Source organism: Theobroma cacao, chromosome 4 (genome assembly GCF_000208745.1).
Source record: "Theobroma cacao cultivar B97-61/B2 chromosome 4, Criollo_cocoa_genome_V2, whole genome shotgun sequence".
NCBI lineage: Eukaryota > Viridiplantae > Streptophyta > Magnoliopsida > Malvales > Malvaceae > Theobroma > Theobroma cacao.
The window spans coordinates 27,137,310-27,151,062 of NC_030853.1; the positions used below are offsets into that span (position 1 = coordinate 27,137,310).

General features: G+C 34.2%; 1 protein-coding gene across 1 annotated transcript; it reads right to left on the reverse strand.

Annotated features, from left to right (window-relative positions):
• LOC18602859 (probable indole-3-pyruvate monooxygenase YUCCA3) lies at window positions 4,081-6,473 on the reverse strand. Its single transcript, XM_007034490.2, has 3 exons — window positions 5,689-6,473; window positions 5,231-5,602; window positions 4,081-4,555 (listed from the first exon to the last, which is right to left on the reverse strand). The coding sequence occupies exons 1-3, from the start codon at window positions 6,379-6,381 to the stop codon at window positions 4,328-4,330; spliced, it is 1,293 nt and encodes a 430-aa protein (XP_007034552.2). The 5' UTR covers window positions 6,382-6,473; the 3' UTR covers window positions 4,081-4,327.

Sequence of the window (13,753 nt, forward strand, 5' to 3'; positions counted from 1 at the left end):
GTCATGTGTAGATTAGATGTCATTGTCTCGACACCTGTTGGTTGACAAAAGTATCGGTTTTCCCTTGTATAGTAATATGTTTGGTAGCCAACGTACCATCTTTCGCTGTATCCTCCTGTATTGCGTGGCAAATGCCTAATCAGCTGAGGGAAGAATGGTGCTTGTATCGGTTCCAAATCCGCCAAAATTGGTGGAGATTTGCGAATGGGTGGCACATGTAACATTAATTGGTAAGCCTTTGAGACTCAACCGGCTGGCAAGTTTTGTAGGAACACATCAGACCCTGCACCAGTGATGAAGTCAAAATTTCATGTTTGAAAGGACGAAAAGTCAAAGATAATGTCTATTAAACATTCATATTGTAAGTTCAATGTTTAACAAAAATATAAAACAATTTAGATGAAAAAAATTTATATGAAAATTATATAAATAAAATTTGAAAATTATTGAAAGAAATTAATTATGATAATTTATTTAAAAGAATTAACTAGTAAATTATCAAGAATTTAATAATGATAATAAGCTCAACTTAACAATAAATAAAAATTAACAAATATAATAATAAAAATTTAAATGGCAAGTAATCTCTTAAAAAAATATTAAGACTATCAATAAATAATTCAATGGGGAAGCAATTCTCTAAAATTAATCATAAAATTTAAATACAATATCAATAAACAATTTAATGAAAAGGTAATTTCAAATGAAAAACTTAATTGTTCACAAGAATTTAAGTAAAAAAATACAAAGAATTTGTAGGATAGCAATCAAGTAATATTTAAATAAACAAGTAATAACTAATTTTAGGTATTTAATCAAATCCATGTTTTGTTACTTTCAACAAAAAATGATTAAGACGGTAAATTCTAAATCAAAATCACAAATAAAAATTATTAAATAAAAAAATTTAACAGTTGAAAATATTAAAAATAAAATAAGTAAATCAAATTTATCAATTATTATGATATAAAAATTAAGTTACTAACTAGAGGTTTCCTGCACAAAGAATGCTGGGAGGCAGAAAAAATATAAAAAATAATTTTTTATATTTCTACAATATTTGATAAAAAGAAAAGAGAACAAGAGGTGGTAGTTGTAAAGTTTTGAAGAAGTTGAATTCGAAAATAATTTTATTGTAATAGGTTTTATTTTAGTTTTATTAAAATTAATTGTTGTAGACATCTCACCAAATAAAATATTATTGTTGAGACAAAATTAAAAAATTTCAAAAAAACAAAAAATACTAAAAAACTTTAAAAATTTTGTGAAAATGAAATTATAAAATTTAAAAAATATAAAGCTAAATTATAAAAAATGTAAAATTAGGTTGGGGGGGTCGGCTGCTAGCACCCCCTCCCCTTCGCCTCTGCCCTGCAACGTCTCTGCTGTTTTTCTTTCAAGTACTGATAAGTTAAGCTGATATTACTGTAGCTTGGTATATATGTACGGTCTATATGATATATATTTTGAATGGGTGCAATTTTGTCGTGCTTTGAACCAAAATATGAATTCCAAGATGCTTCATTGACTTTGTATCGACAGATTTTAAACCAAATCAATGAAATTCTGAGAAGGAACTTGAGTGTGAGGTTTCAGGGAAGCAAGGTTTAAACCCAATCACATTTTTTGAGTAGCCGGTGATGTTGAACATGACATTCTCCAACTAGTGAGTGTGAGGTCCTGAGAACCAACAAATGCTGCTTATCTGAACTGGGGCTTTGCTTAACACCGTCTGGATTGATCTGATTTTGCACTGTTTTCTTTTGGATTAAAAGGCTTGGTTCTGTTCGTTGTCTAGTCATGAGCCATGACTAGTTAGTAACCCTTTGGCTTGGACCACTCGTCAGGATGAACACTGACTCAAAGTTTTGGTTGCGTTCTGTTGGCAGGTTTTGATTCATAGTATCTAAGAATGCTTTGGTTTATATATAAAAATTCCTTCTTTTTTATGAAATATTTAGAGGTTTAGGAGGTTATTAAACCTTAGAAGTTAGAATTGAATTAACCATGATTTGAGAACACAAACATGTGCAACATTTGCGTTTTGCTCTCCAAAAGGAAACTTGGAAAATTGAAAGGGTCAGTGTAGCTCTCTGTCTGACTTCAAAATCTGAAGCTCAATATCTTCAATTCATTTATGCTTCCATGCATGCAGATGCAAAACATGCCTCCGATGCAGGGAAATGTAAGTATGCATGTATCTATTCATGACAATGAAATGCAGAATTACTATATATAGTAGCCATGTAAAACAGTGAACTCTTTTATTGTCCAACTAGAAGGAATGGGGCTTTGCCATGGAAGTAAGAAGAGAGATAAGCTATAACCACCCCATGTGATTTTATTTTCTAGGTGACTGTGATGTCCAAGTAAGAGGTTGCAGATTTGTGAGAACATACAATTCTATTGTAATTGGACAGATGCACAGTTGTAAGTTTTAATGTTGTAGGCTAGAAGTACAAATTTCAGACTGTCAAATCTTTGCTTTTTCTTTTCCTTTTCTTGAAACCAGTTGAGCAAGAAAAACCTGCAGATGGCTTTGAGGAATGAGACTCACTTTGATCAAATATATTATAGGAAATATTTGATTGTGTGGTGTTGAAGGAATTCGGTAAGGGCCATTGAGTTGGGGCTTTTCGACAAGTTTGAATCAACAGCATGGGTGGTCATATGGTGTGTCTATGCTTCCACATTTCTTTTTTGTAGAAAATGTAGTTTTTTTTGTCCTTTCTTTCCAATGTCAAATATGGGAAACCAGCTCTAGTCGAACCAGAGTGGAGAAAAAGGTGAATCATGGGAAAAAGAAGCAAAACTTTGGCTGGATCGTAGTGCTGAAAATGACTTGGATAGCAATTCCTACATTACTGATTGTTTATTATAACAGGATATAATCTTTTTCTTCCTTAACTCTGGCTTCTTGGAAGCTGCAATTCTGAGTTCCTATAAAGATCCATGTCAAGCTAACGGAGCTGAATTTCATATTGCATGTCAGAATAATTTATTCTACTTCAGGGATTAATTAAAGGTGTCATATCATAAATTTTTTAAAAAATAGATTATATGTTTTAATTTCAAATCAATAAAATATAAAAAATTTTTAAAAATTTTATATACGTAGACACATTACAAATTCTATTAAATTAATTTTTTAAAAGAATATAATGACTTCATAGTAAAATAATATTTAAAAGGACTCGATCCATGACAAGCACTTTCATAAAAAAATCAATTAAGGTGGCTGATAATAGGTTAAATTATTTCTTTCAAGTGTTTTAAAAGAAATAAATAAAATATTTTAATTTCATATTAAGTAGATAAGAGAATCTTAAAAAATTTTTAAACGTAAATATTATACATCGTATAAGATAAGATTAACTTATTAAAAAGAGAAAAATGTTTTCGTAACAAAAGAATGTTCGCTTTTAACAAATGTTAGCTTGTTTTGGCTCCAAAACAATAAATATGTGAGTAAAAGATCTTGAGAAATTCCAGCTGAAGCTATTGAAATAGCTCCAAGGGAAAGTTGAACTTGTTTCACTTAAAGGCATGTATTCGAGGGCATTAAAACTGATAAATTGATGGTTGGGAGTCATAATGATACATCCATTTTCATCTTCCATGGACTGAAGTTAAAAGATGAGAACAACTTTAATTTGTTCCCATAATATCACCAGCATTCTTCAAGTAAATAAAGAATGAAGAGCTGTTCACTATGTGGTCTGTGCTTCCTGCATTGATACTACACATTTTCCAAAGACAAGATTTGCTTATCCTTTCATTGTGGGCTCTAGCCATGTGAAAGAAAACGTGGAAACAAAGAGCTCTAAACCTTTCTTTGATCTTCTTTTTTTTGTTCTCCCATTCTAATTTTTAGAATGCTGGGTATAATGGACCTGGGGTCCACCTATTTAATGGGCCCTAGGTGGACCAAATTCTGGAGAGAGTCCCATCAGTTAGTAATAACGTCTAGTTGGACCAAGAATAGGGGAAGAGGTATAGGGTGAACTTCCCATTTGACTTGTGGATTTATTAATGTTGCAGTACAGAGTTTCCTAGAGAATGGAACCAGATTAAAAGATGAAAAACAATAAATTAGCCTCATCTTCCTTTGTCCAAAAACGAAAAATGCCCGGTCATTGGCAGATGTTGAGTTTTTCTTTCAGGAGAGGAGAGGGCTACTTCCTGTGTCCTGTGTGCTCTACATTATTGTCTACACAAATTGATCTCATTTCTGATCAATCAATTGCCAAATAAAAGAACTAACAAGCGGACACAAAGAAAAAGAACATTTCATTAACAGTTACTACTTCAAGATGGTAGCATAGTTTCAGAAATGTGATATGCATCTCCGATGCCTTGCTGCCATAGATTTTTTCTTCTGCTTTGTTTCTTCTTTCCAGCTTTTGGCAATATCATGTGCTACACTGATAGCATCTAAAGATGCACCAGAAAGACCTCTCCTTGTGAACCCAACTGCATAAAGCCCAGCCTTTCCTTTCCACCCATTAGGGAATGGATTCTTTGGAACTCCATCATTTGAAAAGAATTCATTTTCCTGTACAGACAAGCATTCCAAAAACAGAAATTTCAGACTTATTGATCTGTTATCTAGGAAAAAAACATACGTCAGTTCAGAAATGTGTTTAGGATAAATGTCTGGAGTTTATTTTCCCACAACAGATGCAGAACCTAACAACTTGACAGGTTCCAAAAAAACTAAGGGATAATAACAAAGCAAAGAAAGATAAAAGCTGCCCAGGGTCTGATTGTTTGTTAGATATCCAAATCATTAATGGTGAGAAAATGACAGAGGGGAAAAAACCCATTCTCTTCTCTTTTTCACCCCCTATTGTTTGCTCCGGGAGACAGCAATAAGTTAATCAATGGTTTCTACTATTAGCATACAATTCCTAATCTGAAGAAAAATACAAGGGGATAACAGAAGAAGCTTCTCAAAATATTATAAACTACCAGAATTTTGATCTATGAATAGGACAAAAAACAAACCATCAGACAAAACTAACAATGCTGACCGCAGTTTTGAATTTAATAAAAACATGTGAATGTCTTAATCAGTTAAAAATATGCTGAGTATAAAACAAGAAATGGAAAGGGAGGGGAGAATCTAAAATAGAGTCAGACTTCCATAACTGTCACATGAATCCCATAACAGAAAAATAGAATAAAACAAATAAATGTGAAATAAGTAAACATAGAGAGCCTGCCTCACCTTTAACCATAAAGGAACATTGCTTCTATACCCAGTTGCAAGAATGACAGAATCAATCTCAAGAGTTTCTCCGTTGACAAGCTCAACTCTGCCCCTGGAGAACTTTTTGATCCCGGGGACAATCTTGATGCCACCAGATCTAATCTTCTGTAATGCACCAATGTCCAATACAGGAGTCTTTCCTGCAGTGTTTTTGAGCTCTAAAGGTCCTACAGAAGGCCTTTTTAGACCATATTTTTCAATATTTCCAAGTATTAGAAGCGCCAGAATGAGCACTATCTTATCAACAAGCCAAAGAGGTAACCACTTCATCAACAATACTGCCAATTCAAATGTTGATTTACCAAAAACTTCCCTTGGCAATACATGGACCTGTTGATCAAAGAAAAAAGACTGATTATACATAGAAATAAGTTTCACTCATAGCATAGCATGATTAGGTGAAATGTTTCACTTACCGAGCGTCGAACAACCATTGACGGATATGCATTGTGATTACAAAGATCTAGAGAAACTTCCATGCCTGAATTGCCGCAGCCAACTACTAGAACACGCTCTCCGCTGTAACTTTGACCAGATTTGTAGTCACAAGCATGTGTTACATGGCCATCAAAGTCTTGCAAGCCTTCAAATTCTGGAACTACTTTCTCTGCATTCTCTCCTGTGGCCACTACAAGCCACCGGCAAATATATTCAACTTCAACAGGATTAGGACCACCTGTTGAAATGGTTTTGACTCGCCACAATCCAAAAGTTTCATCATACTTGGCAGACTGCACTGTCTCATTGAAATGTGGGTTTATATCAAACTGTTTTGCGTAGGATTCAAGGTAGTTTATGAACTGATTTTTAGTGGGGTATTCAGGGAAGTCCTCTGGAAATGGAAAGTTGGGTAGCTGGCAAAATTGTTTAGGAAGGTGAAGCTTAAGGCGGTCGTAAGTTCTTTTCTGCCAAAGAGAGGCAATGCAGTCTGCTCGTTCAAGGAGTATGAATGGCACGCCTTGTTTTTTAAGACCAGCGCTGACAGCAAGACCGGAGGGACCTGCCCCAACTATCACAGGTCCATTCACCCATATGCACCGGCGAGTAAAAAAGTCCTCAGGAGCAAAAGTTTGAAACATGGTCGGTATATTAAGGCAGGAGCTAGACATGTATATATGTCTGTCTGACTTTTTGGCTGGTAAAAAGATTCAAAAAAAGATTGAGAGAGACAGGTTTTGAACAATATTTTAGCAGCCAAAGTTGTGACAGGAACACAAAAAGAAAGAGTAGAATGAATAACGGAGGGGAAGGGAAGAAGCTGGTTTGATATGTATGTGGTAAGATGGATAGGACAAGAAGTATGGAGAAGAGAATAAAATGGAATTTGTTTGAAATGATGTGTGTGAACGGGGAAAGAGGAGTGGAGGGGGTTAAATAGAGAGGGTCTTGGCCATGAGAGTAGCATGTGATTGGGATTTGAAAACGATGCTTTGAGGGTCAGTCTCAAATCATAAGCTTCCGGCCACCTGCTATTATTTATTACTTTTGATACCATACATAAAGAATCCCCAACTTACATATTTTATATGAAGTCTCTAAAACTTATATTCTACTCATTTGAGGAAATAGCTTGAAATTGTTAGGATATAGAAAAGATGGAAACAAACAAGAAACGCCGCTGATCAAACTTTCAGTACATTGGTTTTACACCAAAGTTCTAATCTTACTGGTTCCATGCACTATAAGAAATTAAAAAATCCTAACCAGAATCCTAATAGAATCCAATATCAGTTTAAAATGCCCTTATCTGTCAACCTATTTACTCTAAGCTTTAAAGCATGGAGAAACCAATTATAAGCACCAAGCCAGCTTTCTGTCTGTTACCCTATGTAAAAAGGAGGCCTTACTAAGGCACATGTGGTACGGTTGAGTGAAATGAAGCTTTATTCATCTAGCTCCAGTACAGGCTTAAGCTAGCAGAGCTTTTCAGTCCTGTGGTCCAGCTCTTCTGACCAATCTTTCAGTTAAATTTGCTTTCGTTAAGATAATAGTACTTCATTGCCTTAAAGTTTTAAAGAAGGTACAAACAGGGCAGGCTTTATGGTAATTAGTGATTATATATTTTGAGCGACCTGATAGAATGTTAACGAAGTCTACATGAATGACTAATACCTATAGGACCAAAGAAATCCCTGAAAGTTAATCTTGAAGGGAATTGACCCGTGTCTGCTGCAGCCATATATGTTCTGCGTGTTCTTGGATCAACTGCTGGGTTTTGTTGATCGGTATTTGAGTGGTCCATCAGGTTGAATCTAGGAACGATGCTCTGAAGGTTCACTGAATACTCTGGGGTGCAAAGCTTTCATTCCTTTGTTCAACTCTTAGAAGAATCACATAATCAATGTAATGGAGGGACCAGTAAACTTTACACCCTGTAGATAAACTTGGTTACGCCGCAAAAAAAAAAAAACCTTGTTCTAGTAGCAGATTTTACTTAAAAATATAACCATTTAAACAACTGGGGCCTCATATTGACCAAGAACTTTTTCCCCCATCATCTGGACCAACAATCAAATCCTACTTTCACTAGGAAATTTAGGGTGGTTAAGCAAATATATACCAATCTCTGATTTGGGTAATCCAAGTATGTTTTTGATTTATCTTGAGTGATTGGTTTACCAGAGCAATACATAATTAAATTTGAGGTTTGAAAAAATTTCAAGAATACCATGTTTGACAACTTACCAGAGCTCAACTTCAAATTCAAAGATCAAACTGAACTGAAGTTTCATGGAGCTAATTCCAATTTGATACAATTTTTCACCAGCCGCGCTCAAGTTAATGTTGTTTTGAACTAAATTCACATCGAGCTGACATGTCCAATTTTTTTGGCAGGTTGAGCTTTAAGCAAGCTTTGGTCAACCAGGCTCGGCTGCAGCTGCTAAACATCATTATTTTGAATTAGTATTATATATATGGTGTACTTGCTTGGTAAGATATTATATATTATTTGCAAATCAACCTTCATCTTTTCTGAACAATACTTGGTCCTGATCAAATGCAAAATTTTTCTGTACACATGGCTGACAAAGTGCTGACTGAACCAGGTCTTAATCACCAATTGCAATTCTGAACTGGAAGAATGACCAATCAGAGACCAGTTACCAATTACCGATACATCTAGGCTTCCCCTTGTGGATGAAATAGTCATATTTTGAAAAATCATACTCGAAGTCTTACCAACAGTTTGATTATCTTGTATTCCAAGGAAACGAGCCCCTAGACAATCACAGTTCCTATGGTTTTGGTTTAAAATTTTTTTGAACGACTAAACTATTGAAACCAAAACAATCTCGATGTCATGGATTCCAGCTCCAAATGGAATTACATTCTACAATCTTTCAAGTTCCAATGATGTTTTAGATAGTTGGGCCCAGGTGGCTACACATTCCACAGGCTTAAAGAATTCGGGAAAGCGCGTATTGGGGGGAAAATTTATGATAAATTAAGCCATGGAGTGAAACTTGAGGAATTTTGTTTTTTTTTTTTCCCAATTTCACATATTTTATATGGAAGCTCCGACTTGTTGAGGTGATTATTGCATATGATTTCTAGTAATTTGATATGATGAGAAGGATGGCAGAAGATGACTGATGAAGACAAGGTTGGTACTGATCCATGTGAGGTTTTGAATTACACCAGTAGCATCAAATCTTACTAATATTGATATATATAGAACATCAACAAAAGCAAATTTAATTAACATTGCTCAAACAACGCTATCTATGAGGAGAATCCGGAGATTTTCTTTGTAATTATAAGCTTTGAAGGTAGATTGTTCTGCAGAATAAAATGTTCTTGAAAGAATATGAACTTGGCAGTATCATATGAATTTTGTTCCTGTGAGAACAACCTGGCATCGATTCTGGCCTTTCAATCCTTTCTACCTCTTGTTAAGAGAAGCAAGTTCCAAATTCCAACCTTTTGGGAAGCACCTTGAATTAAAGGTTGTCGCCCTCAATTCATATTTCTGATTGATTTGTTGCTGCTGTTTGCTATCCCTATTCCCACTACTGCTGAAGGAAAAACTTGCTATTTGCTTATTTCCTCAAACAGAAAAACTTATGTCCTCACATTCTAATTAAGTCATTATAATAATAACAACAGGACACGTTAGAGTTTAAACCTAAACTGTCAGGACAAGTAGCTTCATCAGACTTAAAAGTTTGTAATGATTTATCATGTCCAAACATAACAAAAAAATGCAGTTGCAAGTGGGAAAAAAAATTAGTCCAAACACCGAGAAAAGAAACTATTTTCATAATCTATTTGGCAATTTTCCCTGAAAATTCTGTTCTCTGCACTTCACAGCTTAATATATATAAATCATCATAATAATGTAATAATAAGATTTGGTTCGATATCGGAGGAGTAGCTAGTTCTGCTGCAAAAGGAGGCTGCTGCAACTCAGACCAGTTGCTACGGCCAGTGATTCAATTCTTTTATCATCAAAATCACTGTTGAAAGGTTTGTTGTTCATAATACACCATTCTTTATTTCTTTTTTCTTTTTAGCTTAATACAAAAACATTCTTCTTGGATGTCATGTTCAGTAATAAGGAGCTATTCCAAAATCAAAACTATAGATACGGCCAAGATTAGTTTATTGAGATTGCTACTAAGAATCCTACATTAATTTTTTAGTAGCAATATGATCCTTTTTCTTGATGAAACAACAAAATGGCACATAAATTAACCAGCTAGGAAATTAATTTCCAAGCCCCAGAAGTCCCAAGTACAGGCTGTGCTCCAAAGCAATAAATAATATCATGCCAGAGATTTTGAAATGGACCAAGATTTTGCTTGAGAAGCAAGGGCTGCAGTTTTCTAGAAATGGAAATCCAGGCCGAATTAAGCTCTAGGAAAGCGAGATTTTGACAACCTTGCTCTTGTCACAACTAGGGGACCTAAGATTTGAATATGGATAAAGAGGTTGGTTGCATTGAATCTACATACATCAAGAACTCAATATATACAAAGCAATGGTAACAAGGATAGCGAGGCGCCCACGTGGAATAGGCGATGATCTTGGACTTGCACCTGGGGGGCCTCACTTCATCTGTTGGAATTTGGAACCACACTATCTAAATTCTTTGTTCTTGCATTGGAACAAGTTGATTTATGGACCACGATAAGCCCATTCTTTTTGTCAACTATAGCATGAGTGCATGACACACAGCTAAACAGGTAAATGTATTCTGGAAATCCATGACTCTTTGGCAAATGGGGTTCATCATTTTCAGGGGAAAAAAGAGGTGCCGCACGTGCATGGCGCCATGGAGTCCCTCTTTTGATCACGTCCACATCTAGTATGAAATGCAGCTGTAAAGAATTGAAGTCAGCAAACTCGATAAGGTCGAACCTGAGTCTACATATTGAACTACTTCTACAATATTATCATTAATTCTAGCAAGTGGAAATTAAGAAATTTTCATGAGAAAAAAGAGGCGCAGCACGTGCATGCATGGAACCCAGGCTGCATAAAAGTCTATATATATTCTTTTCACGCAAAGATTATAGAGCTGTTTGGTTCTTCTTGGGTTGTTAATCTAAAAGCTTTGGAATGAGCATTACCATCATTCCAATATTGTGAGTGATGGCCTTTCTAATCAAAATTAATCCACAAGCAAAAGCATCATATATAATATCTCAAGAGAGATATATGTGATCAGATTAATTGGTATATGGATGATTTGTAATCATTCTATGGCTTCCACCAACTTCGGCCAGCTTGGGATATGGCCTACTTGGAAGCTATGCCAAAATTTCCTTCATCCTTTACCCCAAAAAAAAACCCATTCAATTTAGCCTTGAGATATATGTAATCATCAGAACAAGGGCCAGTCATGATTTAAGCCTGCAGGAAGAGTTGAATTTGATCGATAGACTTTGATATCATGTCAAAGAGTTACTTAATTTAATGCTTTAAGTTAATTTATATGCGAAACTAAGTTCTAATTAAATTTCCAACATATATATTTCGGACACAAATACGTTGGAACATGGGGTGGTCGCAAATTGTTTCTTGTAATTGATCACTTCTTTCATTTTCTTTAAAGATAGCATTAAGAAATGTAGTTTATATATGTAGGGCCATATACGCACGATGTAGCAAGCTCATTAATCAAGATTAGTAATCATTTCCACATGCAGGAAAGTGAAAATAGAAAATGTTGCAAGGAAAAGTAGCTTTTGCAATTTGTACGAGAAAGTATGAGAATATACTGCTACAGGCTTCCTAGAAATTCAGAGGAGAACCTGTTTGATTGAGAACCCAATTGCAAGTTTACTAAAGCTTCTTGAATGATCACCCCACTAATTAATCCTCGTAATCATGATTGGGTTTGTGAAAAGATCATGTAATCAATTTCTAGGAAAGCCCTGCAATATGCATTGCTTTTGAGAAAACAAAAAAATCAAAGGAAATCAAACTTAAAACCCTTAACACACTATTCACCGCATATGGGTATATTAGCATCCTACCTTCACCTTTGTTATAGGCTTGCAGGCTTTCCTAGGAATAAACGTGTGTAAATATATATATATATATATATATAAATTATATAAAAAAAATTATTTGTTACTATTTTATTTTTGGTTAAAAGGAGTCTTCATTAACTTATTGGTGTAGGGTACATAATAGGATAACGAGAGATGAGGAACATTAATTTTCTGTCTTAATTATTTTTACGCTATTTAAACATGCAACCTAACCCTTTCAAGGAAAAGAGAGATGCGTATAGCTAGGCTACATAGTTTTTGGTTTGGGCCTGACTTCCAAAGTGATGAAGGGGAGTTTCATGTTACTTCTGAAATCAGTTTTTTGCTCTGTGGTTTAGAATTTTTGTCAGTTGTATGAAAGAAAGGTATCTTATAGTTAGGGAGTGGCATGAGTATTCTTAAGATATATATATCCTATAAGAGATCATTCTACTATTTTCTTTTCTAATTTAATTAAATTTCTTTCCTAAATAATGGAAGAGTTATTTCTGCATTAGTAATTGTTCACCTAGTTTGATCTTGGTCAAAGAAGAAGTTAGGGAATATGTTATATATATTTATATCAAATTGAAAAGTAGAGTTTGAACAAGTTAGAATTTAAATAATGTTGGGTTCAAAGGATTAGAAGAATGGTCCCATGAGATTTGGTTATAGGGTCTATAAAGTTTGTGAATCTTAATTTGATGTCTTCTCCTTTTCCTTACTATTATTTAATAAACATATGGTCTCAACAACACTCATTGCCATTTTGCAGCTTCCCTCGAATGTTTTTATGTGTGTGTGTGACAGAGAAAGAGGAAGAAAGAGAGAACCTTATTCTTTTGGCATGTGAATGTGAGGATTGCAAATGTTTTCTTCATCATAAAATTAGGGTCACATGGAAGCATGAAGAGTTGAGAACCAATGGAATAAAAAAATTCACCTAAAAAAAAAACTATACATCTTCCCACAAAGCCTCTATTAAAAGTATAGGAATTATTCAAAAAGAGTGTATATATATATATATCACAAACCCATTGTAATCTCCCATTTGACTTTGTGATTCCTTATTTGACTAATGAGAAACATTAAATATTTCTGCTTTTAAATCCAACAGCAAATCTTAAAATTATTGCCATCTTTGTTCAAATATCATTGTAAGTTTTGTTTTGGCTGGGATTTGGCAGTATATATCATAGTTCAGTTTTTAAATTTCAATATATCTTCAAAAACAAGAAATTTCACTTATTTATTTCAAATACTATTTCATTCGAATAAATCAGTAAGTATATATATTTCATATCCAAAGTACTCACATATTTTTTAAGTTGACAAAAATTATTTTCCTCCTTAAGGAGCAGATAGATTATCCCATTAAAGTATTTTCACTAAATTAAATAAAAATTACAATAAATTGGTTTTCTTGTGGTTTTATTAATGAAATGATTGTATGTTCGGAACTAAAAAGAGGGTCTAATGAAGCCTAAAAGATGCTGCCTGAGACCTACTCAAGACTATAATCTTGAAGTTGGTCAATTTTTGAGTGGTTTCCCAGCAAATCAATCATTTTGGACACAAATATGAATTAAGAGAACAATTTGACATTCATTTAACTATTTCAAATAAGGAAATAATTAGAACTAACTACCATTTTCATTTTTGCTAGGAAAATGAATATTGGAGTTGAAGATTAGAGAGAAAGCAGGGGAAGGAATTGTTAATTAATAATTAAGGTACTGCCCATTTACCTAAAAAACTGTGGCATCAAAACCATGATTGCTATTGGTGGCCTAAGTCTCTCTACTTGTTTATATATCTCATTCCCACATTAATGAAGACACAGATATCAATGATATGATTCAGTTAATGAGGTCGGTTGCTAAAGTTTGAATGAAACCAATGAATGAGTGATCATATTTATGGCAGGAAATTGCACTTGGCAGAAACTACCGAAAATCTATCCTCTGCTGCCCATTCTTCATTTCACAATATTTTATTTGTT

Bases quoted from the DNA above. Each gene is read 5' to 3' on its own strand.
- LOC18602859 (XM_007034490.2), bottom strand. From the start codon at position 6,381: ATGTCTAGCTCCTGCCTTAATATACCGACCATGTTTCAAACTTTTGCT. The intron at 5,603-5,688 runs GTAAGTGAAACA...TTTGATCAACAG, and splicing joins CAATGGTTGTTCGACGCTCG to GTCCATGTATTGCCAAGGGA. The intron at 4,556-5,230 runs GTGAGGCAGGCT...TTGTCTGTACAG, and splicing joins ATGTTCCTTTATGGTTAAAG to GAAAATGAATTCTTTTCAAA.